Genomic DNA, 27781 nt, shown 5'->3' with positions numbered 1-27781 from the left:
ACTGTGCCAGTGAAAATATTGAAGGATTGTGTTCACATACTTTCCCTGGTTTATTTGCATAATATTTTTTTTTATGGTACATTTATATATGCACATTTTTTTATTATTACTAGGCTTCTTCATTCATAATAATAGAGGCAAAGCTAGTAGACTTCTGTGTAATTGGATGGTAGATAAAAATCTCATTCTCTGTTTCATTGTCCTTTACATACCTCTTTTGCTTTTAAAGAGATGCTCTAGCTTCTAAGTTGTAAGCTATGTTGATACATTTGTTGAGGTTGAACTTTTTAAAATGTGATCCTTTTTGAGAAGGGGGTAAGTAATTTCATATTTCCAAAATCCCAGCATGGAGCTTTTGCGCTTCTGGAGTACTTCTAAGTAAACTCCTCTTTATTGCACATAAGCTGGCTTGTTTTGATTTTAACATGCCTTTAATGTTTTAAAGGATGTCCACTCTTTGTTAAACATTAGAAGATGATTTCTCTGAAGTTTTGAAGTTAATTGAAACAGTTTAAAAAGGCTTCCTTAATGGAATAAAGGAATTTGTATAGTGTAGGGTTTACAGGACATGGCTTTTCTCCTTGTCTTCTCTGGCAGGAGTTGGTTCACTTAATCCAGCAGAGAAACTCACATATTTTTGCATTTGCTGTTTTTTGACAACATTACAAGACATATTTATTAAATAGAAAGGGTGGAAGGGAACAAGCTGTGTTGCCATAATCAGTGCAGTGAAATTGGAAAAAAATATTTGGAATTGTAAAGATTTTTTTTTTATACTGCATGCAAATGTAAATGCAAATTAGCAATACTATTTACAAAACTTCTTCATATCTTAATTTCTGATTCCTTGTAAGACTAAAACTGCACTTGAGAAAAACATTTGGTCCTTCTGCTGGAGCCATTTTCCAGTGGCTGACTTTGTCAGGTATTTTCCTTCTCTACTGCTGACACAGTGCAATGCTTTACTGTACTTCTGTCTGGATGAGAAGGTAGACTCTATGTTGTCTTGTCTGCAAAGTGGCAAAACAACAAAACAGAAAATAGTAGTGTTTATTCTGCTTTCTATTTCTAAAACATAGCATGTATTTTTCTGGGAAAAATACGTATTATTTCCTCCCAACATGTTACCAGCTTGATATAAAAATCAAAGCAGACCACAGACTTTCTGATTGTGCATGTAGTTGTTGAGGACCAAAAATTTGATTTTTTTTTTTTTTTAAAGTAAAATGCAATGTACTTGTGTCTTGTCTCTATGAGGGTTCTTGTTCTATGTTAATGAAAGTTATTTTGTTGTTTATCCAGACTTGGAAATCCCTGTGATAGTACTCAGACAATAATTATTTCAAGATTTATATCCTTCCAGCTGAAAATTAATTTTAAAAGTTCCACTTATTTTTGGTTCTTCTAATATGACTTGTGTCTTATTCCAAATCTGTAGGTAACTGTTTTCACAATTAATTCTATGCAATATTTTGAACTCATGAAATCTATGGGCCATGTAAGTTTACTGAAGTGAAAGAACAGCCAAGAGGTTATGTGCAATTTTCTGCTGAGTTGTATTCCCTATTTTTTCAGCTAGTTCAGAATTTAACATGAACTCTCTCTTCATTGTTAAATGCTACGTAAGAAGGGGTATAATTTGTGTAAAAAGTAGTAGTTGAATTATATTGAATAATATTGAATCAATGCTTAAATACCCAGATAGTGAATTGGAAAAATAGGAGCCAGAGAGACTCCTAACCAGAAAAAGTGAGATTAAATAAATTTCTAATTCAGGTTGAGCTGCATTGAAGTTCTGATTCATGAGCGAATTACATTTTCTAGCATTTACTTTCATTGAGTATGGCACAGCACTGAAATTTTTTCAGTTTTCCTTAATCTCACTAACATGTAAATAGATCCACAGACTTCAACATTTGAGAGTATGTCTAGTTTGGAGAAAATTTCACCAGTGAAACCATTAGTACAGCACTGTATACTTCCCTTCCTAGACTAAACCTTTATCATCACAGAATGATTTAGGTTGTTCCCAAACCCCCCCTGCCATCCAACCTGGCCTTGGCACTTCCAGGGATGGGACATCTCCAGCTTCTCTGGGGAGCCTGTTCCAGTGCTATCATCACTGTCAGAGTGAAAAATTTCTTATATCTAATTTAAATCTACTCTCCTTCAGTTTAAAGCTATTACTTTGTCTGCTCTTGTCAGAAGTCCCTCTCCAGCTCTCTCGTAGCCCTCTTTAGGTACTGGAAGGTGCTCTAAGTTCTCTCCAGGACCTTCTCTTCAACTTGGTATTATTAATTAATATTAGTATTTCTGTGTATAACTAGATACTATAAATACTGCTGTTAAGCTTTACTTTGGGAAGGAAATTCATGTGTAAAAAGCAATTATGTGTTTATATACATCTCTTCAGTATGGTGGAAGGCACAACAGTTCTTTGTACATTTTCTTTCCAAAGTTGATGAAGATTTATGTCACATGGCTTTTATTATGTTGGAGCCCAGCCCTGGAAACCATCTACCCCTTGTTGTGTTTATTTTATATTTTACATCCTAACTTGTGCAAGTCTGGGATGTTCTTATCAGCCAGAACTCTGCACTTGGGCATTGCAAGAGAGCTAACGTGTAAATTAATGTTGTTTCCAGATGCACTGATCAGTGGCAGCTCTTAACTGTAATTGATTTGTGTAATGAATTGCAGACAATCAGAATGCAAACTGTAGAAATGCTTAGATGTAAGATTACTGCTGTAGATCAACTAATCTGCAGCACCTCTGCTCTAGGAGTAGCAGGAACCATTTTATGTTACTACAGCGACCTGTAATTAGCAGGTTTCTCTTACTTCCCACCTGAGAAACTGTCCTTTGCTGCTGACTGTGGGAGTGTGTACACAGCATGCATGTTCTGAGCACTGTGCCATCTAAATTGTCACAGGAATGATCAATAGTCCCCAGCTAATGTCTGACTTGGCTATTTATACCTGGAAGGCACTTTAGAAAGGGAAAACCTTAAGGTCAAAGGATCTATAACAGAAGTACCGTCTTCATTCGTCTCCCAGACAGAGGTGGTGAGGTATCTGAGCTAGTGAGAATGTCTGAGTCAGTTCTCACTTGCTATTCCCTGCAGAGATCAGTTCCACAAAGCTGAAGTCTGTTATTTCCAAATACTTCAGCCTAGCAGGTACTATATGCACATATTTTTTCCTAAGATACTACTTTGCTGTAGTTTCTGCTGATTTTTGCTTTTATTGTTCATCATTTAGAAAGAATTTTCGTAAGGAAAAGTGTTCCTAAAGACCTTCCTGAAAGGAATCTGATGTTTGCAGTAATAAATAATGTAAAACTGTGTTTTAAAAAGTAACTGAGGAAGGTAAGGCAAAAAATTCACAATGAAGTGCAAAAGAAAGCAAAACACTGTTTATGCTTTTTATACTAGGTAAATACAGATGGATTATTTCCTCTAACAGGTATATGACTTATTTGGCAGTTTGCTGGTGGAGCGTGCTCACTGTAGCTGTGTTCCACTGTAGCATAAATAATTCAAGTTCCTTTAGCAGCAGTGGCAAAAGGTCTTCTCTTTAAATTATTTATGTAGCATTTTATAATGCTTTGTGTTAAGTATACTATTGCTTCCCTCTGCTTGGAGCCACGAGGGTAAGGAATCAATTTGTTTAGAATGGTGTTAGAGGCTCCCAGGAATTGCTGTGGGGAAATGTGTTAGCTTCCCTCATCCCAAAATTGCAGAGGAACAATGTGCTGTGCAGTCAGAGTAATCTACACCCAATGGGTTCCGGGACGTTTCAGCTGAACTTGGTATGGATTCAGAAGGATGGCTTTCAGTGAAGGGCTTGAAGTATTTGATTAAGTGGCACCACAGTGGTTCTTATCAGCTTTATCCAGGTAATGTGTTTAGTGATTAACTAGAATATCTTAATTATATGATTGTATGTGTTCCGATGATTACAAGGAATGTGCTTAGCTTCTCACAACAATAAGAAGTATTTGTAGGCTGAAAAATGTATACAAAATACATACAAATGCATACAAAAGAGCCTTTCTTTATTGTATTCAGGCTTATGGCTTTATATTATCTAAACCAAAAGTTCTGAATCTATCTTGTCCTGAATACTTTCAAGATTTAGTTGGTTAAATGCCTGTATTTCCTTACATAATACTGTTTTTGTAAAATAAATAAAGCCAGGACCCTCCACAGAATGTGTAAACATAAAAAGTGGAAAATATTGGGTTTTGGGATTTTTTAGGTCCCATTCTGTATCAGTTCTGTATTTCCAAAAGATAATGAAGGAAATGGAATGAGTTTGCACTCAAAGTAGTTTTTCCTCACTAGGCATGGTTGCTATCAAGCAGAACAAAAATAATGTTAGGTCCCTGGGATTTGAAATGTTTGAGCAAGGAGCCTCCTTTCACAGGTGATACAAGAGAAGTCGGTGCTTCCGACAGTGATGACAAAGGAAGGCAGGCATTTGGAAACGTCCCAGCACGGCTGGACTCCATGTTGTCCAGGCAGAGCTGGGATTTTCCTCATTAAACTCTGGCATCCTGAGATTCCCAATTGCTCCTTTTCTTTCTAAAAATACTTTACCAGGGGTTGGAGGAGTCGGAGGAGTCCACTTTGCACACCAGCCCTGTGGTGAGAACATTTGAGGGAAGGAGTCAGGGCTCTCTGTTTCCTCTGATGATCATCACAGAGGGCTCATTAGATGAAATATGTGACCCAGTTGGAAAGTTTCTCCATTCCTGCTTTCCAAGGTGGGCTGTGTGTACCTAGGAATGCATGAGCTGTGAGAGTCAGGAAACCTGATGCTGGAGACTTACATTGGAAACATTCCTCTGCAAGAGCAGTGGAGCAGGCATTATGCCTTATGCAGTCTTCATTTAAGTGTGATTTGGATGAATTGGGTACTAATGTTAGAGTTGGGGGGTGTTTTTCCTTCCATCTGACTTTCTTTTTCTCCAGTTCCAAATGGTGTATCTGCACTAGGCTGTAACTGTTTTAATTTCAACTGATGATCTGGGTGGTAAAATAAACTAATAATCTGGTGGTAGAATAATGAAGCCTTTTCTGCCAAACAACATTTTCTGTATTGTTTTCAGCTTGACAGGTACCAGAGCAGAAAGCGCTACAGATTTTAAAAGCAAACCAGCTGCATTTTTTCATTAAGGGAAACTAAGGCTGTGCCAGGGTTAAGTATAAATTAAAATAGTTATTTTTGAAAAAATCTGAATTACTTAAATTAAATCTACCAGAACAGAGACAGTTTACTGGGAATGAGTAATCCCTTAATGCTGTGTTAACACATTGGAGGACCTGTGCCAGTAGCACCTTGGTTGTTAGAAATAGAGTCTTATTTTGGTTCATTTGTTTTCATGGGATCTCCAGAGCGTATCAGAGGAGGGAGAAGGCAGTGCAGTTTAGAGGAGTGTGACTCTCAGGAGCTGGAGAGAGCAGGCAGCTGGTAGCAATTAAAGGTGGTTAGCAGTTACCCACCGGTGTAAACACTGGGGGCTGTAATTGCAGTTTGGTTTCCCTGCTGCCACTGGGAGGGAGGTGATGCTGACTGGCTGATGATTGCTGTGCCTTCCCAATCCCTCCTGAGTCCTAAGGCACTGGGACTCCAGGATCCAGAGTTGAGCGCTTGGTGTGGCTCCTCCCTAATTTCTGTCAGCCAAGTAGGTTTCAAGGATTTGGTATGAGTTTGCCTTTCTGACTTTGCCTGAAAGGAACAAGGAAATTTTCATCATTCATCACTGGAGAACGCTGGGGATTGAACCCTCCAGGAGTGAGGCAGTATCTGAAACTGTTCCAGATCTATCAAGAAGTGGGTGTCTATTTATATCCTGGACTGTAAAATAGAACATATCCACCTGCAGAGTAAAAGCAAAATACTTCAGATAATAAATTTAGATATCATTCTCTTCAGATTCACATTAACTTCTTTCACAATAGTTTCACTGTGGTGACAGGTATTCTCTAATGAAGTTAATAGTTGACTTGCTTATGCTCTTTCATATGTTTTAAAGGAAAAAGTGAATAAATATTTGTATAAGAAAACTCGGCATTATCTGCTGAGTGGTTGAAATTAGCTTTGATTAATATGATGATTAGGTGAAGAAAATTATTTGTATACTGATTTGCTACTAGTGCCCTTAAATATTATCATTGCTGAAAATACAAAGTTACATTTTGTTCTTCCCTCATCTAATACTGTATCTTTGTCTTACTTATTTTTGTCTTAAAAAATAGCTTTGCTTACAGAAACTCAGAGTAGTTAACTGTTACATCTTAGTGAATATTTCTGAGTGAAGAAGATTTTTAAAAATGATGTTTCAGGACTCTTAAATTTTTTTCTCTTATCTTTACAAATACCTTTATTACTTTTTCCAGTGCTTGTAGCTGTTTTTGAATGGTGTATTTTTTCAAAGCTCTTACTTCTAGGGAGGAGCAGTAATGTTTTGTAACATGAAGTTTGTAGGTGCAAAGTGCTTTCAAATACTTCCAACATGAAAGGAGACCTTGGGAGACTGTATAAAGTAGGGTTTTTTTGGTGAAATTACTCACTGCTTTAGTTAGTCTAAGTGATTAACTGAGGAAAATAATAAAAATATCCCTGTGAAGTGTAGTTCATTTCTGACTGGTTGTGAATTCAGTTTTCTCAAACAGATTGTCACATCTCTAGTGAGCTGCATACTTGCTTTTCCATTTGGCGTAAAATTGCTGAATATACCATCTATTTCATTTGAGGGTATTATTTTCTCACATCTGTTACTGCAAATTTTTCAAATAATTGAATGTCTGTGATTTTTTCATCCCTTCATCAAAGAATCTCATTCAGTTTGACATCCCTCTATGAGCATGCAACCTGTCCTGCTTAAAGTAGGGAGATCAGTAGTAGTTGTGTCTCCACAATGAATTAAGCCTTATATCACCTCTGTGAAGTGTGAGTGGTGAGTGCAACATTACCAGTTTTACATTTGTACACAAATTTGTGTACATTTGGGAGGTGGAGGGACCGTCCTGTAAAAGGGTGTGCAAGAAGTAAATGACAAATCTGTGAACAGAGCCCTGTTGTAAGCAGTTCCCTCTCTTAGAGCAGCCATTTCTTTCCCCTTTCTACTTCTGTGAACAAATGGTCACTTTGCCATTTTTTGTGTGATTATTTTGTTTACTGACATGACTCGGGGTTTTTACTTGAAATTGTTAGGCTGCTACACAGGGATTTTTTGTGTTTCCCTGAATTCTCCATGTGTTCTTGTTAATTTGTTTCTCAGAATAAAAGATCACTTCTGTTTTTTCAAGATCTAAAGAATCTGGTAATTTCTCATCTTGGCATCTCCAGATTATTCCAGTATGTTGGCTGGAGTCTGGAAGGGATCCCATAATAAACCATAAGAAATTGAGAATCTATGGTTTGATGTCTTTTACTTCCTGTGGATGAGGAAGGCATTCCTTACTAGTTCACTTTCCTAATGTTCTTTTCCACAATTGACTCCTTTCCTAAATTTTCAATATTAATGGGAATCTTGTATTTCCATGTAAAATTTCACAGATTGCCTGTCTACCAGTTGAAGCATATATGAAATTTTGCTGTCTCTTATCACCTAATAGGTTTTTGCCCACATTCTGGTGAACAGTGGATTCTTGAAAGTCAACTTGCCTTGGATAATCTTATGAAGGAGTGCAGTCCTTAGTGTGAGGAAATATAAAGAGGAAAATGTATTTTATTTTGTGAAACAAGAAAAAAGATTTTGTTTTGGGTCTGCCCCTTTTATTTGTGCTAGGGGACTGCTGTTAAGACACTAATTTAATTTTCTTTGCAGTGGAACACGAGAGACCTGAGAGATGTTTGGGATGCTTTTTTCTATGCAGGTGCTCTTAATAAAAATGGGAGAGGGATATTTAGAAGTCTGCACCACTGTGAACAGGATAAATCAAATAGTGATATGTGAAAGCAGTGACAAATCAAATAAACAATACTGAAGAGTAAAAGTGAATAGCACTTTATTGACAGATTTCATTTCCTTTATTAACAGAGCTGAATAGCACTGAATTGAAGGACTGCATCAGTGAAAACAGCCTCAGTAGCAATGCCAGCCTTCCCAGCGTGCAGAGCTGCCGGCGACTGCGAGAAAGGAGAGTTGCAAGCTGGGCTGTTTCCTTTGAGCGTCTTCTTCAGGATTCTGTTGGTGTTAAATATTTTTCGGTGAGTTTTGAGGGACAATAAGAGGCTTTCCAAAATACCTGCTACTGCTGCAGTAATTTCCCTGTATTCTTTTCTTTTTTTTTTTTTGTCTTCTTGATACTGTCCTTGCACAGGACAAAAGACAGGAGTTCATCCGTGCTCTGTTGTTGTCTGAGCATCTTTCTGAGTCTACACAAGTTCACAGTTGAGTAAGAGCTCATAGTAATATTCAGTTGCCATGCATTTCTGCATAGAAGAAGTTTCAGGTGAAAATGGAAGCTATATTTGGCTTTGTCTGGGAACTTTTAGAATGCTTCCTCATTTTGTAAAATTTTTTTTTTTTTTTGTATCTGTAGCCTTTGTACAAAAAGAAGGAAGTACTTTTGGTAGTTTCCTAAGAGTGGGTCATTATTCACATTTATCTCCTGAAACATTGGAAGCCACAGAAGAGTTTTTCAGTGATAAAGTGGCTTATTTTCCTGCAAAAGGTTTTTAGAAATACTTTTTGGAAGTAATTATGGTAGTTAAGAGCACTGGTTAAAACTGCAGCTTGAAGGAGTAATGCTGAGTATTTGCAAAGCATAAATACTTTGCAATACATAAATACTGTTCTGCACAGCACATTTATGAAGTTGTAAATAATATCATCTCTATTTTGCATGCAAGAAAACTGAGGGTATATACTTTTGCTTTGTTGCACTGAGAATAGAGTATGCTGCTGATTCTAAATGTGTTACACAGGGACAGTTTGTGCTGTCCAAGTAATTTTCACAATGAGAATATAAGAAAACCTGTGGTACAGGAGAGGTAGATTATTGGAATCTGCAGTAACTCAGAAAGACTCCTTTGCTTCATACAAAAGTATTAAGAGATCACAATGGTTAATAAACAGACTTCCATGTTAACTGATGGGGGAACCCAAAACCCACGTTAACAGAGAACATCTGTTTGCGGAAACAGAGAAGAGGAAAGCAAAATAATACATCGTGGATATTATGTTCCTTGGTTTAGCAGAGTAGTCTGAGAGTTAATAGCATTTCTGTTTTCATACTGAGGCTTCTTGTCAGGCTGGAAGAAAAATTACAATTCTAATCTGATGTTAGTGTCCACATGATAAATGATGCAGTTCATGGGGCTGCTACTGGAAGTTCAGTAGCTGACTTAGTTCTAATTACTTTTAAACCTTCAGTGAACTTGTGTACACTTAGGAAATTGCTGCATTAAATTTTTAGCTTCTATGACACTTCAAAACTTACATTATAAGCATAAAACCTAGTTCATATCATTTAAATGAATTTCCAGATTAAAAGGTTAAAGGTACACTTCATTTCAGCAAAAGCCAACCTTAGATATTCTGGAAATTTTACTTTTCCCTCCATTTTATTCTAATTAGAACTGCTTTTTATAAACACAGCAAAATTCTGTGCATGTCTGATAGAAATACCCACTTTAAAAAACAATTAGGGAATGTTAAAGTTTATGGTGTGCACCACCATTATTTTGAGGCCCAGGAAATGCCCAGAGCCATCGCTTAGGTTTATTAACCTGGCTGCCATAAGACTGCAGTTACAGATTGCTGCCAGTATGCAGGATCACTGAGGCACCAGCATTCAATTCATGCTTGCATAGCAAGTGTCTTGGTGCATTTGGGATCCAGCATCTGCCTTTCCTGAGGACAGCTTTGTCACAGAGCAAGAATTACTCTCTAAGAAGGAGAGACTTTGCATGTTTTGCAAATAACTCACACTTTGCATAATAGCTGCTGCTTAGAGCAGTCAGCCAGGAGGTGAGGGAGCTGTTTGCAGGTTCCCCCTCCAGGGGTTCAGACCAACCTCTGCAGCTTTCCAGCTGTGGGTGAAGCTGCTTGGCTGCCTGATGTTCCAGCTGGGGCACTGCTCAGCCCTCCTGGGGAAGCTGAGTTGTTGCTGTGCCCAAATCCTGTGGCCAAAAGGAAGCAAGTGGGAGATGGACTCTAGGTTCACAGGGAATGTGCCAAGGGGGAAGTAGGCAGTTGTGTTCCGATTCTTGCTCACTAATTTGATTCTCTTTTAATATGTAATTACATGTAAAGTGCAGAAATGTTCCCCTGACTGCTCTCTGGATTGTCTTTTATGCATTTGGTGTCTCAGCTTAGGTATCTGAAGAACTTTAAAATCAGAGCTTGCTTGGGCATTTAGATGCCCTGTATTGTAGTTTATCTCAATTGCTTTCTTGCAGCTGGACTCCCTAAACTCTATGTAAGTCTGAAAAACACAAATAAACTTAAGTTTGTTTCTGTGGAGATTCTTCTTGCACAGCTTTCTGAGGCTGCTTTGTATGATAAGGAAGCTTCACTGATACCCTTGTGACAGCTGAATGAAGGTTGTGGTGGATCAAGTGTTTTTGTTTTTATATCTTTGTTTTCCCCCTGATGGTTAAAATGCTTTAAAAATGCTGAGAGAATATTGAATTATACAGATTTGAATACGGGACAATTTGTGCTTGTAGAGTTTTCCAACTGAATCAGTCCCAATGTTCATTTGGACTTGAGGATGCTGTAATATAAATATCCTGATTATTGCATGTTGTACTGGGAGATATTTTTTTTTTCCTCTCAGTGAGTATTTTCCAAAGAGAAACCATGTAACCACAGCTAACACATTGAACTGTGATAAAATATTTTCCTTTTATAGTTGCCATGTGATACAAAAAGACGTTGTAATGAATCCAGAATTGATTATGGGCACTTCTTGATAAACATCTACTCTGTTATATCAGCAGAACTACAATTAAAGGCAGCTTACTGTGTCACTTATAAATCCAGTTTACAAACTATTTAAATTTTTATTAAAAGTTTATTCATCAGTTTATACAGTACTTAGAATGACATTTCAAACTTTTACTTGCAAAAGATTTGATTGTAACTTGATGCATTCGTCTCAGTTATATACATTTAAAAAGACACAAGAGGGAGGGGGAGCACCAGGTATGTATTGGACATACATTGATTTTTACTTTAGAAGAAAACTGGACTGTGAGACAGATTGAAAACTCACCTTTATGAAAACTTTCCAAGCATTAGAAATATGTTGTTTAAGCTGGCAAGTAACTTTTCTTTGAGACATTTATTTATTTGCTTATTTTTCCCCCTAGGAATTTCTACGGAAAGAATTTAGTGAAGAAAATATTTTATTTTGGCAGGCCTGTGAATATTTTAACCATGTACCTGCACATGATAAAAAAGAAGTAAGTCAATGTTGTATTTCAGTACCATGTGTTGCCTCTTCAGAAATTATTACTCCTTCAAGATTATTGAAAGTAATGGAGCTGTGCTTGGTCTGTGTACTGTGACATCACTAAAATAGGGTCAGATGACTTAAATTGAAGTCATGGATATGTTTAAACTACAGCAAAGTGCAGAGTCTGTAACTTGCAGTGTCTGTAAGAGCGATGTGAGGTATCCTGGATGTTGGAAATGGCCAGCAGTGGTAGCCCAGTGTATGGAAGTGCAGAGCAAGTAAATTGAACATGTCAAGGTGAGGCCCCCTGCACTCTTCCAGCTGCCTCCACCGGCCAAGATTATATTTCTAAATAACTTAGATTATCTGCTGCTCAAAGGGTAGGGCTCTCATGTTTGCTTACAAATTATGAGAATCTCTCTCATCCTTTTGAGGGAATCCTACATTGGTCAGGCAGTTTGGGTGAATTTTGAACTTTGTACAGGTTGGCAAAACTTCTGTCTACACCACAGCCAAATCTAGTCAGATTTATGTGGTGGAAACAGTTTAATCTTCCAAGTCTCTCTTAATTCTTTTGTCTACTAATGAGGTTTTTTTCCTTCTACTTTTGTCTTCAAACAATGTATTTTCTGAACACCACCCTTAAGGGCTGTGAGCTCAGCTTGGTGGATTTTTCATTATTTTCGTGATGTGGTTATTTCAAAGTAAACAAGTTAAAAATCAGTGGTTTTGACTGTAAATTTTCATATATATACTTACCTTTTTCTCACTTCTAGAAATTGACTCTTAGAGGATGTATTTAAATAGTTATGTATGTTATGTAAAAGGTCTAAAATCTAAAAAAATCTAATCTCCTTTTTAAAAAATACTTGCTGTGCTTCATTGCTTAATTATTTTAACTTTTATTTGGAGGACAACTTTTATTGTTTAAGAAATATTTGATGAATATTTGTAATCTTAAAGGAAAAACCCTATTTATGGGCCTAAAACTGGCAAAACCTGATATATGAAAAATACATATATGAAAGATTCAGGAATGGCTATCTGTTTTTGGGTGGAATATATCAGTATAAGAAATGCCTAGCTAAAAATACAGTTTTAAAACCAACATACATTTAGCATTTCTTTTCTGTAGCTTTCTTACAGGGCTCGGGAGATCTTCAGTAAGTTCTTGTGTAGCAAAGCTACAACCCCAGTTAATATTGACAGCCAGGCACAGCTGGCAGATGATATTCTCAATTCTCCCCATCCAGATATGTTCAAGGAACAGCAACTTCAGGTAACCATAGTAACCATGAATGCTCTATGTTTATGTCTGTTATCTTTTTCTTTATGATCTATAAAAATACTTTTACATGCTGTATATTTTAGACTCTGTTGGAAGAAAGAAAAAAGGCTGCTTGACTGTTTTTCTGTTATGTGTGGAGAAAATTGTCATTTAACTAAAAAATAATCTGAAAAGTACTATTATTGAAATGAGGGTTTAATGCAAGTAAATAATTCCATATGTTGCAGCCCCATTGCACAGAGTGTTTGCTTTATGGCTGCTTTTCTTTTCTTTAGTGGATATTGGGTACACAAATAGTGTCTAATTTTGGTTTTTAAAATGTCAGTTGTATTAAAGGAATTCTCTTATGCTTTAATACTGCTGTCAGGCAAAGAGATTTTAAAACTGTTGGAGTCTGAAGACCTCTGAAGTGGATGTATTTTATATAATTACTGATAATCAGAACAGTCATGCAACAGGATACACTTTACATTTCCTGTAGAATTTTAAGTTTCTAGATTTTTTTTTCTTAAGTTATCTCTTTTGTAACTCTTCCACCCTACCAATTTATTAGTAGAAGTGGTTTTGATGCCATCATTTTGAAATCAAGGCCATAGCTTTAATGAACCAGGTCACAATCTTAGGACACAATCTCAGTGGGCAATCTGAGCAGCTGGGTATAGTGTCATCCTCCTGCAAAGTGGAGATAGAAAGGTAGGTCTGACTGCTGGTCTGGTAGCTTCCAGCATTATAGCTACTGCTTAGACACCTCCCAAGCCTGAGCCTTCTGTGGGAATTACCAGTCACCACCTTCCCAGACATTTTTTCATACATTTGTCATCCTGGTGTTGTGGAGACTATGCCTGAATTCCTCCTTATCCTCTCCCATTTGTTTGGTGGAGAACAAGGTGTCCTGATGAGTCAGGTGACAGGGCTGATGCAGGTTTTGCCCCTTTGAAAACGCTGTATCCTTAGTTGGAGGGCTCATAATGTGGGAGAAGATGCTCATAAGAAGTCCTGCTGTGGGTCCAGTCCCAGCCACAAGGCCTGTCTGTACCTGACCTGCTTATCTCAAATTGTCAGTGCCTCACTCAGATCCCTCAGTCAGTTTCTTCCACTGAAAAATGAAGTTAAGCAGGATGAGAGTTACTTCTGCTGAGGGACGTGGCCTTGGAGCTTGTCTGAGAAGCTGGTGGTGTATTGCCTGGCTGAGGTCAGTGCTGGGAAATCAGCTGCTTGGTGACCCTTAATTTCTTGGTATCAGTGAGTGGTTCTGCAGGTCAGTCTTGGTGGATGGCACCACCTTGAGAACACACAGCTGTGGGTTGTGCAGTTACTGCAACACACCCACAGACTCTCAAAATTCAGCTCATGGTGGTGACACAACCTTAATAAAGCGAAAGCACAATATTTTTTAGATTTGAGCACTGAGCACAGAGTGCAAGGGTGTTGCTCTGTGGTGGTTGTTGGATGAGTGTGGTGCTGGGGAATAGGGAATGTTGCTGTAAGACTGCAGAGGAGCTTCAGAATTGTGTGGGAAAGTGCCTTGGAAACACTTTCAGGCCGTTCTCTCTCAAGCACTGCCTGTTGGGAATACCTCTGGATGTTGCTCTGTGTCCATGTCCTGACAAACTTGTCCGTGATCTTGTTCTTAGAGGTTGTAATAGCAGTGTGGATGCAGCCAAAGTACCTAGTTAGGATATTGTTCTTTTTTGTAAATTAAGAACAAGCATTTTCAGTGTTTCTGGATGGAGGACAGTGTAGGTCACTTGAACATACTAAAATAAGAGTAACATAGCATGTACTTTGTGTAGAGTTTATATAGATACAAGTTTTTCTACTCTTGTTTATCTGTAAAGTTCAAATTATGCTTTTAAAATATGTTTCTTATTTTTAAGAATAAGCATCTGCTAGCTGTTTCCAAATAAGCAGAAATCATTAAGATATGCAAATATGATAATAATGCTAAATATAGGAAATCATGGATGTAGACTAGAAACATAGGGCAGATGATAATCAGCTCAAGGTAAATTAGGTACGCTCTCATGACTCTGTCCAGCAAAGTTAAAAGGTTGTCATTTTTTTGCTGTAGTAAGTATGTTTAATTTGCAGACTCTTAAATCTAGCATATACAGAAGTATTTTTCCAGAGCTTACCATGTGAAAAACAGTGCATTAGAAGGCCCAACAAAGATGACAGGCAGCATCTAAGCAGGAATGGGAATATACAGAGGGGAAAGTCAAAAACATGGAAGTTGGCATTCAGTTTGAGTCAGGTTTCTGTGGCTCTGCAGGATCAAGTTCTCTGCTCTATCTTGCTGTTTGCAAGATAAGTTTTGGACTAAAGCCTGTTTAGAAGGATGTGTCTGCACAATCTGAAGTGTGGTTTCCATCTGCAAATGGGCCACTCTTCTCAGTGATGGACTTTCCTGTATACTCTTGGGAATGCCATAACCTGCTGGGTGGTGCATACCTTCCTTTGCCTGTGGGGAATTTGTCATGTCCAAAGAAGTAGCCGTTCATGGTGTTTTTTCAGATAAACTGAATCACTGGAGAAAATACAGAGCTGAAAGTATGGATTCACTTAAAGCAGCAGGTTTGCAAAAATGGAACAAAGAATGTAAACATTATTTAGCATTTAAGAAAAAGCTCTTTTTCACTTTCATAAATTTAGCTTTGGTTAAATCAGCCTCACATATTTGCTCCAGGCCTGGTACACAGCTGCTTTCTTCCTCTGTGGTTAAAGATAAATGTTGATCATTTAATGTAAACTATTCTCTTTCAAGATCTGCAGCACCTTGATTATTGAATTGTCCAGAGATACCGATGGGCATTTTCCTTATCATTGGGCACATGGCCCTGGTTTGCTGGAAACACTTGTCAGTTGTTCTGGGTTAATGGCTGGATGTGATGATCTTTAGAGGTCTTTTCCAGCCTAAATGATTCTATGATTCTGTGAACATTATAGATGTTGTAAAGGACTCTCAGCTTCTCCTCACATCAGCAAATCACTTTGTGTATCTTGTATCATTGTGTATTGCATATTGTGATTGTATCATATTTGTGTATTTTAACTTTTCTTGTTCACAGCTGCCTTAAAACACACTTTATAGCTTAATCCTGTCACATACAGTACTAGTGTAATAACCTGTAAAATGTTTTAAATGGCCAGCTTGCTACATGCTCCCCATAGAATGGCATCAATGCAGTAAAAGAGGATGGTGGTGTCAAGACTCTACAATATCTCAGCTTGCACTTGGCACAAATCATAACTTTTTTCTTGAACCTAATAAGGGAATAGATCAAATTATGTTTCACTTTAAAATGGGTGCAGTATATTTAGCCAGGTCTAAACCATGTTTAAATCTAAACAAAAATACCTATGCTGTTTATAGCATGGGTGTCCTAAATTTTGTGGGAGTTTCCTGTTGCAAAGTAGCATCGTTTTGTGGATGTGTTACTCGAATGTATGTAACCATTATCCATTGCGGTTTAATTTCAGATATTTAACTTGATGAAGTTTGATAGCTATACTCGCTTCCTCAAATCCCCCCTTTACCAAGAATGCATCTTAGCTGAAGTGGAGGGACGTCCTCTTCCTGATCCTCAGCGTGTTCCCAGCAGCCCCACTTCTAAACACAGCGTCAGTTCAGAGAAGTCCAACATGTCAACACCAAAAAAGGTGACCTTTCCATTGCTGTTATCTCAAAACCATGTTTTTAAATAATGTTTTTCAAGTTCTTTAGAAAATCAAAGATAACATATAAAATAAAATTATAATGTGTGGTCAGAGATGCTGGTAAATATAATTACAAAATTTTTATGTACCCAGGAGGATACTTATTTCTTTATCCTTGCCTTTGAATCAGTTTTCTAGATATTGAATTTATGAAGGTAATTTTAAAACTTCATTATTATTTAACTATATATGTACAAATAAAAAGTAAGGATTAAGAAGCATATTTTAGTTGAATATGGGAATTAAGACATGATAATTTAACCTTTGATGAGAGGAGATATTTTATCCTAGAAGTTTTGGAGAAAGCTTAACCTAAACTAACTAATTTTTGTGGAGGGTAGTTTTTAATTTCTTAGTGTCTGCTAAACTAAGATAATTATGTGTTAAATAAGTACAGTTGCTTAAAAATTAGACCAGTAGTCATACTGACTGATCCCCTGACATTATTTAGGGTTTATTTTTTCTTCTTGTAGATAATACCACCATAGCATTACATAACTGTATGGGTAAATTATAACTTTTCATTTTTCATGTCAATCACTACAGATTACCCTATTTGCCATTATGTATTCTTATGACTAGGAACCTTTAAAAAGTAGCATTTCAAGGAATATTCTTATAATCTAACAAGAATACTAGCTTGTTAAAAGCAAGTTTAGTTTAATATCAAACATTCCTGACATTTGTATTCTTCAGCTCTAATAAATACTAGATTATACTTGTAAATGTTAAACAGTACTTTGTCATTGTCCTTGAAAGCTGCTCATGTTCAAGGCTAGCCTAGGAAAAACACCAAAGTAAAATTCAGTCTTTTAAAAGGCCTTTCCACATAAACTTGGGCATTACTGGTGAGCTGGGGACAGTTCTTTTATATTTGCTGGAGCTCTTGATGGCTCATTTCCAGCTACTGTTTTGTACTCCGTACCAAGTAGCACATTTCCATCTCTGTATTTCTTTTTGTTGCCACTGGTGAGGTTTTTTTGGGTTTTTTTGATCGCTGCTGAGAGGGATGCTGGCACAGACATTTGTGCGTGGGGTAAAGAAGGCAGCTAACCTGGCCATCACACTCTTGTTTTAGGAAGAAGTGTGGGAACGTTTATTTTAGACAATATACTCACAACTGTGATCCAACCAGTGATTTAATTGTGTTTTGGTGATAGCTAAGTGGTAAGTCAAAGTCAGGAAGATCTTTAAATGAAGAGTCAGGAGAGGAAGACACTGAGAAGAAAAAAAGGGGAACATTCTTCTCATGGTCAAGAAGTAAGAGTTTGGGAAAATCACAGAAGAGGAGAGAAAATGGTGATTATCCAAACGGTGAGTATCACATTCCACTTTGTTTCAAGGGTGTTTCAGCAATAGATGTGACTAATCTCACCATGGTTAGTTGCTATCCAAGTGCATTCTTGGGAGTGGCAGGGGAAACAACTGTCAAGTCAGAAGGCCGTAGTGAGGCTAATATTGCTGCAGCTTTGTGGAAGAAGATGTGCAAGTAAATAGATGAAAATATGACAATATTTAAATTTGTTTTTACTGACTTCCACAAGACTTTTTTTTCCCTGCTTTTTGGCACATTCTGCCTTTCTGTGTGGTGGTAATTGCTTTTTCAAGAAGAGAGCTACTATTTTTATAGAAAGATCATTTCAATTCTTTACAGAAAAGTCCAGGAGCAGTACAGCAAATAGTGCTATAGTTACAGCTATTTAAAAATTCCTCCATCTGCGTTATCCTACGTTTCTTTCTTTTATCAGTAACACACAGGTATGTTCACTTTTGAGCAGTCACCATCTGTTTTCACCTTCCCTGACTAAAATAGGAGAGTCTGAGGTGTGAAAGCCCTTGTGACCTGCTGTTTTGTTGTTTGTGTTTGAGAGTTTAGGGAAGAGTTCCCTTAGGAAAGCACCTGTACATGGCCTCTAGAGGACATGAAAGTTTTGCAGTAAATTATTCTGTTGAGTTAAAAATAATGAAGAAATTCCAGAGAAGCACCAAGTTTGGTCCGTATTTGATACTGTAGTTTTCACTTCTGCCCAGACCCCACAAGGTCCCTTTGATCACATGGATAATTTGAGTGTTCCTAGTATAGTCATATGTGAAAAGATATCAAAGGTATTTGCTGAGATCATAGACATAACCTTCTGAGAGTGACTAGTAATTATCTTAGATTTTAGTGTTCTAACACCATACTTGGACTTTTAAAAATATTTATCTCCCTTGAGAATATCTGAAGAGACAGAATAATTTGTAGGATGAAATATTGAAATCTTGTTAAATCTAATTAGCTAAAGTAATTGTATTTTTTTAGAAATTTTTTTTTCTTGTTTAATATAAAAACAAGTGGGTTTATTCAGAGGTTACATAACCAAGAAGCACTTGACCAAAAGTTGCTTTGGCTTCCATGCTTCTGTGCACGGTATGATGATATGGTGGTTTCTTTCCTTTTAATGAAAAAAGAAAAAATTGTGACCCAACAAGTTAATATTTGAAATATTTTTTGTATTATGATAAATAATAAAATAAGCCTCTTTTACTGATTGCTGATTCTTTGCACAAACAGATTCTTTTCAGTCCAATGGATTGTCATACAGACGGGAATCACAAGGCTCCATGTCATCCACTGCTAGTCTTGACTTGGTAATGGCTGCTTCTTACTAATGAACCAGTGGGCAAGCAGATAAAACAGTGAATTACTGATTTTCTAAGTAGTGTGATGTAGCTTGTTTGATGTAATGCCTTGGGAAAGGGTTTTTAAGTGATGCAGCTGGAGCACAGGACGTAGTATTAAGCAATTTTGGAGTGTTAGAAATGCAACAGAGGTTGGTTTATTCTACCTGCAAAAGAGAGAATCTGTTTTGAACAACCACAGGTTCCCTCTTCTTGGCCTATGCAGTAAGGGGGATGTAAGTTGCATTAGGTTGATTTTTGTTGTGCCAGTGTCCGTTGTGTTTCTTCTCTGTGTCTTTTAAATCTGTGTGTTCTTGTCATTATGACTCAATCCTAAAAACCTGAGAAGTTTGTTGCAAACACTTTGTCACACTAAGAAATTAAAAAGTGGAGACACTGATTTCTAACCATGAAGTTCTACCTTCACAGTGTAAAACTAATGAGGTGCAAAATTAAAACAGTATTAATAAAACATAGATGTAATATTTTATCTATGTTGACATGGAGGAGGAATCTAAAAAAAGGAAATTTTAGAGTTTTTTTGTGCTTTTGATATCCCTCTAATAGACTAGATTCTGTGTAATTAACCATGAACCAATAACTGTGTAATTTTACCTGTGCTAAAAATATTGATCAGGGAAACAAGCATGGTGAGGTCATGTTTATTTTTGTTGCAGAAAAGTCTTGTCTTAAAAAATAGAAAATGTAAAGCCTGCCTAAAACAACAACCCCTCATTTCTCTCCCACTCCCACCTGATTTAAGTCAGAAAGTTATGGTGATTTAAATGAGAAGCACCAAGTTAAAGGAAGAAGAACGATAAGTACCCTAAAAGGCTGTAAAATCAATATTTTTTAGTGTTCTTTTAAGTTTTAAGCAAGCTTTTTGTTCAATTTTCAAAGATACTTTTGTTATTTAGTTGTAGTGGTACTATTCTGCTGTTACTCTAGAATAAAGGTCAATGCCTAGCCCATAATATTGTAGTTCTAATTCCCTTTCGTAAGAACAATTAATGGTCATGAAGCAAATAATTTTAAAATTTTAATTTCTCTGTGTTGTGTTTGTGCATAGAATTCACATTATGTTGAAAGAAGAGGAAATTTTGAGAGGAAAAATTGAGGAACCTGATGTTTAAAGGCATTCCTTTTCACTTAAATGTTGATTCATAGGGTACCAATGGTAATTTTTACATCAGCAGGACATTATTGAGCACAGACACTTAACTATTTGGATGCTTAATAAGATTTTATTTACTTTTATATGTTTTACTTAGGAGTTCTTTAGTGAATCTTGTAACTGTTTTACACACTTGCTGTGTAAAACTCATCTGTTCTAGAAATAAATTTAGATTTGTGCAGTACTGTGATCTTTATCTAATTTTTTTTTTCCCAGGATTTAAATTTATCTGATATTTGTGGTATTTGGAAGGATTTCTAAAGCGTGGTAGAAAGTATGGTTCTTGGCTTGGTTTTATCTGTGCAGAATCTGAAAGTTTATACTCAGTCCTAATTTTCCCATTGGACGCTGACCTTTCTTTTTCCTTTCAAGTCTGAGACCTCAAGATTGCCTGCATTTGTACCAGATAAAGACAAATCCCCCAAATACTGCTGTGTAAACCTTCCGGATGGTTCATCGAGCAAAATGGCTGTGAAATCGGGGTTCTCCATCAAAGAGGTGCTCTCTGGGGTCTGTGAGAAACACGGCATCAACATAGCTGCAGTGGACCTGTTTCTAGTTGGAGGTGATAAGGTACTGCATTTTCCTGGGGTTTTCTGGAAGCATTTTAGTGCCCATTTTGCAAATAAGGGATTCTGTTCTCTCCATACTCATGTATCTCCTGGTTCTGCCCATAGCTTTACATTGGCAGTGCTGGTTAATTGAAGGAGAGTTGAATTATCCACAAGGAAAACAAATGTCTGGTTAGTAGATGCTATGGCATGAAAGTCCAAAAACATAGTGGCATTCAGTTCAAAGATGAATGGGGTGCATTAATACTAGAAATGAGGTGCAGGTTTTGAAATTGAGGAAAATTTCCAAGACAACAGTCTGTGTGGATGGTGCAGTGTGTGTGTGTGTGATGGCTTAGTCCAACAGAAATATCTCCAATTCAAAGAGAAGCTGTGGGCCTGAAGTATTTATTCTCTTAAATTCATGCTTTTGATCCATCTAGATGATTACAGTGACAAAAATCAATGAATTTTCATAGTTATGGGCTTTTTCTTTTAAAGCTTTTAAAGACTATTAGCTGGCTGTATTCATCATTCCATATAATTTATGCAAGTTGAAGAACCTAGTTTTGTTTTAAAAAACCAAGTTCCTGAATACCTGCTGACTCCAGTGGAAATTGAATTTTGGTCATTGTTTCACGCCTAGCCAAAGGAAAACAGGCTTTAATCATGTTCCATATTGTAAAGGAACAGTCACTATAATGTGTGCAACCTATATTAATAATATTCTGAGTAACCTTAAGAAAATTTAACAACAAAGCTGCTCTTTTTTACATAGTTTAAAATTAATTTGCTCTCTCTTCTTTTATCCCTGTCGTGCTCTGTAGCCCCTGGTATTGCACCAAGACAGCAGTATCCTGGAGTCTCGGGACCTGCGCTTAGAAAAACGCACTTTATTTCGGTAAGAGTCAAAAAGAATGTCTTTCCCATTTTCCATTTTACTTTTTGGAAGTGCAATAAGGGATATGTTGCCAGTTACCTGTGCAGTGAAACAGGAGGCTGTGCAGCTGCAGGGGGGAGCTTTCTGGGTTGCTCTTCGGATGCCAGTGGGGTTTTGATGCCAGTGTTACAGTTTAGGGACATTGCAATATTATTGTGATGTCAAAATGCACAAGCTGAGACAGCTGTGAAAGCATTGGACAAATCTCTGGGTCCAGAGGGACCCTCCACATCAGAAAGAGACATGTTTAGTAGAGTAGCGCAAGAAAGACATGGAAACTGAACTGTGAGTCTCCTAGTCTTACAATCAAATGATCTATTTATTGATGACATGTTCCCATTCAGTTATATCTGTAACTATGTGCCCACCTGAAAAATTATAGTAAGACTAATTGTATAAATAAAATTCATCTCATGAACCCTGAATCTTAAGCAAGTCAATGTTATATTATTAGTATGGATATAATATAATGCAGTACGTGATACATTTAGTTTTATGTAATATATTTGATAGTGTGTGTTTTTTTGAAAATAACATTTGTATTTTTTTCCAAAATGAATCCAATAATTATTTCAGGAAAAAACATTGAAGTAAAATGTATTACATTACTGACCTCGACTTTTGAAGTGAATAAAGTTTATTTTGTCAGGCATTCCTTATTTTGGCTCTATATTACTTTTCCTTAGGAAGCTGGGCTAATTTCTATTTAAAGGTACTTGAGGTTAATAAATACTCCTTAGCATATTCAATTTTGAAATTGAGATTGAGCAGTCTTTTTATTAGGTGTGAGCTTGTTGAGTCTCCAAGTTATAAAGGAACTTTAAGTAGGCAGTACCATATGTTATTTGTGTGTTAATTAAAATATAGAAATGTTCTACATTTTTCCCTTCTCTGGGTAGATGCTATGTAAGCAAATACAGTCAAATATTTGGCACATTTTCAGACAAAAGAGAAATACTCTGTGGCTATACTTAGTTACCTCAATATTTGCCACTTCTATATAAATTACCAGAGAAAGATTAAAATGGATCATTTGAATTTAGTAACTGTTGAATTCAAAGAAAATATGAAAGACAAAGTTTCAGTTATTCTGGCTTCTTGTGGAAGAGAGAAGTCACCATGACTAAACATATTGTCATTTAAGTAATTTTTATGAGCTAAAACATGAGTTTTATACTTAATTGTGACTGACAAGATTACTGACAATAGTAATATGATGTACATTTCTTCTGATTGTTTTGTTAGTAATCAGCTTGTCCTTGATTTCATACTATAGTACCATTACAGTCAAATGCAGCTTATGGAGGATTCAGGGCACAGATAAAGAGTGTTAAAAAAAAATCAAACCAAAGCCAGGCACAGCTCCATGCAGGAAAATAAATGCTAATGAATGAGTTGTTTGGGTTTAAATTTTTTTAAAAATTTTTGTATTTCATTATTCTTTTACTGTCTTAATAATGCAAAATTGTAAAATAGGCTCTGAAGAGAGCTGTCTTTAGTCTGTAAATTCTATGTTTATTACATTTTCAGATTTGGTATATAAGTTTCTCTTATACCAATATTTCATCATACAGTGGCACCAACCCTAAAGAAGTAGCATCATCTGGAATTTCACTGTGTCTGTTAGTCTGCTCAAAAACGAAAATACTTTCTAAATCCATCTTATATAATTGCATAAGAAGTTGTAAGTCTTTCTTGTGGAAATGAGAAGAAATATTTTTCTTGCAACCAAGTCTATAGCTCAGGCACAGAGTTACTTTGGAAGGACTCCTGGTCCAAACTGGTCACAGTAATCTCCCTGTAAATATGGAAGTGCTGTGGAATGCTTTTCCTTGGTCTGAAATAGACTGGCTCAGGCCTTCACTCAGCTCTGGAGAGTGAAACAGTACAATTTTTGTTTGTGTTAAATATAAGTAATAATAAATTAAATATAATAAAGAAATAACAATAAAAATTTTTTGTTGCTTCAATTTAGCGTGGATTCATGCTACTGCAGTTCCAGCTAGTTACTAGATGTAAATTGGTATAACTTTGCTGTTGATTGGGTTTTACATATTTCTGTTCACTTTGTTTACTGGAATATTTCACATTTAAAGTTACAATTGCTGTGTTTCAGGCTGGATCTTGTTCCTATCAATCGGTCAGTTGGTCTGAAGGCGAAACCCACCAAACCAGTAACAGAGGTCTTAAGGCCTGTTGTTGCAAAATATGGTTTAAATCTTAATGAACTTGTGGCAAGACTAGTAAGTATTCTTTGATGTAATTCAAGCAGCAATATTTTCTGTCTGGAGAAGATCATATGATATTCCCTGAAATGATTCCTCTCCTGAGAATTAGTCATTTAATATCTATAGCTACATTTTGAGATAAAGTGCATCGTAGTTACAACCATTATGCTTAATAGTCCATATCTGTTTTATATTCTCTTCAGAATAAATCCTACATTCTAAATAAGCAAGCTTGAACTTTGCTTCTTCCAGAGCTCAACTTCCATTATTGGCTGGATTAAAGCTTTTGTTCCATTATCCTGCGAATCATGAAATTTGCCACAAATCCCCTTGCAGAAATTTTTTTGGAAAAAATTCACAAAAAGTAGAGATTCAACATCTCTATTACTGAAGTCTTGGCTGTTCTCTTCTCTATTATGCTGGAACACCTAGGAATGTAAAGTTGATTTTGTGGTATTTCTAGTATGTGTGCTGTCTTAGCTGAACCAGTCCAAGCTTTTAAGATAACTAAAAAGCATGTTGGTATAAAGGTAACTTCATTACAAATTACAAAATTAATGAAATGCAGTCAATTTAGAATAAAAAATAATCTTAAATGTCCTCTGAAAAACATGATTTGCTGAACATACACACTAATGGTGATAGAGTATTTGAGCACACTTGAAAATGTGATGATTTTTTTTTTTCCTCCATATATCTCTTTTCCCCAAATACCATTCTTCTCACTGAATAGGGTTACACTTATTGAAATCGAGGTAGTTTTACACCACTGGAATAAACATTTTTAGAATGGTAAAAGAACACATTGAAGCTACTCTGAAGCATAAAAATACTTTGCTCCTTTTCTTTCAACAATATCAGACTGCATGAATTTGTTCTGAAAACAGCTTTTTCTCTATTACATACAAACTGTGATCCGACTTTAGAGCGGTGAGCAGGAACCACTTGATCTTGGTGTCCCTATATCTAATCTGGATGGTCAACGGGTTGTTCTAGAGGAAAAAGAACCATCAAAGGTTAGAGGTAAGTTTGTATAAAAGCTTTTGTTTATGGTTCCTAGTCAGTTTCATAAACCCTGACTCTGGTTAGTTTTTCCTGTTGATGTGAAGCTGAGGTAAATGTGATTTAGATATGTCACATGTGGCATATATTCTTTTTAACTAAAATGCAGTGCAATTTCTGAAGACTGAAGATTAGTTGAATCTCTGATAGCATGTACTTTTACTGTTGCTGGAAGAAATTTTGCAGTAGTAATACTTGAATTTTTTGTTTGTGCTCAGCCACAGATCCACACACAGACTTAGGAACATAGTGCACAGTAATAATAATAGGAATGAAGTGTCAAATATCTTCTGTGCATTTGGCAATCATTCAGTAAGGAACATTCTGTATGAGGAAAACATATGCAGTTTGTACAGCAGCTATGTATGCTGCTATCATAATATCCTTCTTAAGCCTGAGAAAGTAGTAGAGCCTACCTCTCCAGTTTAAAGTATGTGAAAATAACCCCAAAAAGGATGGAACTCATGATTACCCTAAGCAACATAATTAGAAAAATGAAAATTTATCAGCTAAACAGTTGACAATCTCTTTGCCAATTAACACTCTAGATTAATGTAAGGAGCCTTGAGACCTTTTAATGTTAGGAGACCTTTTTAGAGATACCAAACACTTATTTTCAGAAACTAAATTAGATATGGTTGAATTAAACAGACTTAGAGCAGAGATCCTCTTTGAGGAATAACTGGGATTATAAAGATGGGGGTATTTATTAAGGAGAATCAGATTTGCCATTTTTCTAACCAAGAGAACCAATTGTTATTTTGAAAAAAGTTTTCCATCTAAATACTCTCACAGATAATTAGTTTAAGGATTACAAGTAAAGCCTAAATCCAGTGTGCTGCCAGCTGCTGTAAAAGCCTAAATCATAGGGGATCATTCTGGCAGTGGGTTGGTTCTGTGGCATTGTACCAGTGAAAGAGGGCTAAGATTCTGTGTTACTGTATTTTCTGTAGGCAGATTTAATTTGATGGGGCCTTTTGGTAACTTAGAAGATGGCAAAGAGGATACAGCAGTGTCTACAAAATAATTGATGCATGAAACAGGATGGAAAAGATTCAACATGGCCTTTCAATGGTCTTTTCTGCTGATTTTCTTTTTTAAATTATAATTTTGAGAATCGCAACCTGAATTACCAGATTTTATGATTATTTGGTCTAAAGTAAATGAAAATTTAGTATGTCAATGAGACTTCAGTACCTTTTAACTTTAAAAGAAATGCCAGTGTGAGGAAAATCTGAAGATGGGAGGGAGATTCTGGTAGGTTTTTACTGAAAAGCATCAGGGTTATCAACCATGCTCTTTATTTTCTGAGTGTATATTAGAGCAATTTTAAGGCAAAAAGCTGTTGTGTCCATTGTTGTCCCTTAAATCTTGCTTCTTTGAGGGTTATAAATTGGTAGTTACAGAAGGTATATTTATGTTTACAGAGAAACAAAGAGGCGTATTAGTAAAACAGACTGCAACTGTATCTTCAAGAAGTCAAGGATCTACTGTAAGTCTTCTGCAACGATTTTTCTCCATTAGATCATCTTCTGTTTCCTTCTAGAGTTCTATATCAAAGGCTGCATTCACACATGATTTTGAATTGGCCAAATTATGTAACTAGATTGAATATAGCTGTAATCTGTTTGATATTTTTCCACTGTCAACAGCATTTATTTGTGAAGAACTTTGTCTTCATGATGAATCAGTTAGTTCTTTCACTGTCTTGTGTTTGCTGTTTCGTGTCTCATTGGCTTATCTATGTTTGAAAATTATTGAACTACTTTGTAGTTCAAAGGCCCTTTCTGTTACATGAATTCTTCAGAGTAAACAGTATTATATTTATTTCTACATTTTTGAGACCTGCTATGGAAAATGTTCTTTGCCATAATCAAGACTAAACTAAAGCATTTGTTGTGGTGTTAGAGAAATATGTTTCCAAAATAACTTTCCTCATTCCTTTAGGCCATAATATGTATACAATGATAGAGTCTGAATGTAAGTAGTACCTTAACTTTCCTTCTAATGCAGGGAGAGGGAAGAACTCTAGGAAAGTCTAATTCTATCAAAATGAAAGGCGAAAATGGAAAAAATGCTAGGGAAGTCCGGCTGTCAAAGAGAGAAGACTCTATTGCAAAGATTGGGAAAAAAAAATGTCAGAAAATAAATTTGGATGAAGCAGAGGGTATGTGAACTTTATAGCTTACATATTAACATAAGTAGTCTTAGAAAAAATTTGTGTCTGTGTAGCTACCATGTGTTTAATGCTGTGTTGTGAAAATCATAGTCATGACCATTAAATTTTTGTTCCGTGTGTTTGAATTGTCAAGTTTTCTTAAGTTGAAGGTAAAATTTTACCTATACACCAATGTAGGTGGCCAGTGGGATTTTCAAAAGTGAGGGGTACCTAGTTCCTGTAAAATAAAAAGGAATTAGTTACTCAACTGCAGTTGAACATCCCACTTGATACTCTTTGTAAGCTGTGTAGGAGCTTGGCTTTCTGTTCACCTCATATAAGCGTTCGACAGGCACTGCACGGTAGTGTAGACCCAAATGTACTCAGGTAAGAATTTTTGTAAGTTTTCTGCTGAACTCTGTAACAGCCAGGGCAGTGCAGTCCGACTGCAGAGGAGACGTGATGGGCAACAGGAAAACTTGCATTCAGCAAATGCACTGAAAAGGTCTTCAGAAGTAGAAATAAGCAGAGGCTATTGGTAATCTTGCATTTCCTGAGTCCTGTTTTTAATTTCATTACATCTTA

At 36.4% G+C, this 27781-nt stretch overlaps 1 protein-coding gene across 7 annotated transcripts in view; it reads left to right on the top strand.

The window, feature by feature from the left end:
* Positions 1–27781, top strand: part of RGS12 (regulator of G protein signaling 12) — an 84391-nt gene that overhangs the window by 41524 nt on the left and 15086 nt on the right. For 5 of the 7 annotated variants that reach the window (XM_058838319.1, XM_058838318.1, XM_058838317.1 and 2 more), the window contains 12 exons: positions 8051–8220; positions 11332–11424; positions 12553–12696; positions 16186–16365; positions 17583–17736; positions 18977–19053; positions 20630–20830; positions 21636–21709; positions 23865–23991; positions 24903–24999; positions 26466–26530; positions 27052–27205. In XM_058838319.1, the coding sequence (XP_058694302.1) occupies positions 8051–8220; positions 11332–11424; positions 12553–12696; positions 16186–16365; positions 17583–17736; positions 18977–19053; positions 20630–20830; positions 21636–21709; positions 23865–23991; positions 24903–24999; positions 26466–26530; positions 27052–27205 (1536 nt within the window). The remainder of the gene's footprint in view (positions 1–8050; positions 8221–11331; positions 11425–12552; positions 12697–16185; positions 16366–17582; positions 17737–18976; positions 19054–20629; positions 20831–21635; positions 21710–23864; positions 23992–24902; positions 25000–26465; positions 26531–27051; positions 27206–27781) is intronic. The other 2 variants (XM_058838320.1, XM_058838322.1) reach the window with 1 other exon arrangement.

The sequence above is a fragment of the Poecile atricapillus genome, chromosome 4 (genome assembly GCF_030490865.1).
Source record: "Poecile atricapillus isolate bPoeAtr1 chromosome 4, bPoeAtr1.hap1, whole genome shotgun sequence".
Lineage (NCBI taxonomy): Eukaryota > Metazoa > Chordata > Aves > Passeriformes > Paridae > Poecile > Poecile atricapillus.
Note: the sequence above shows the minus strand (reverse complement) of the source record. Positions and strands in the feature narration are given on the sequence as shown.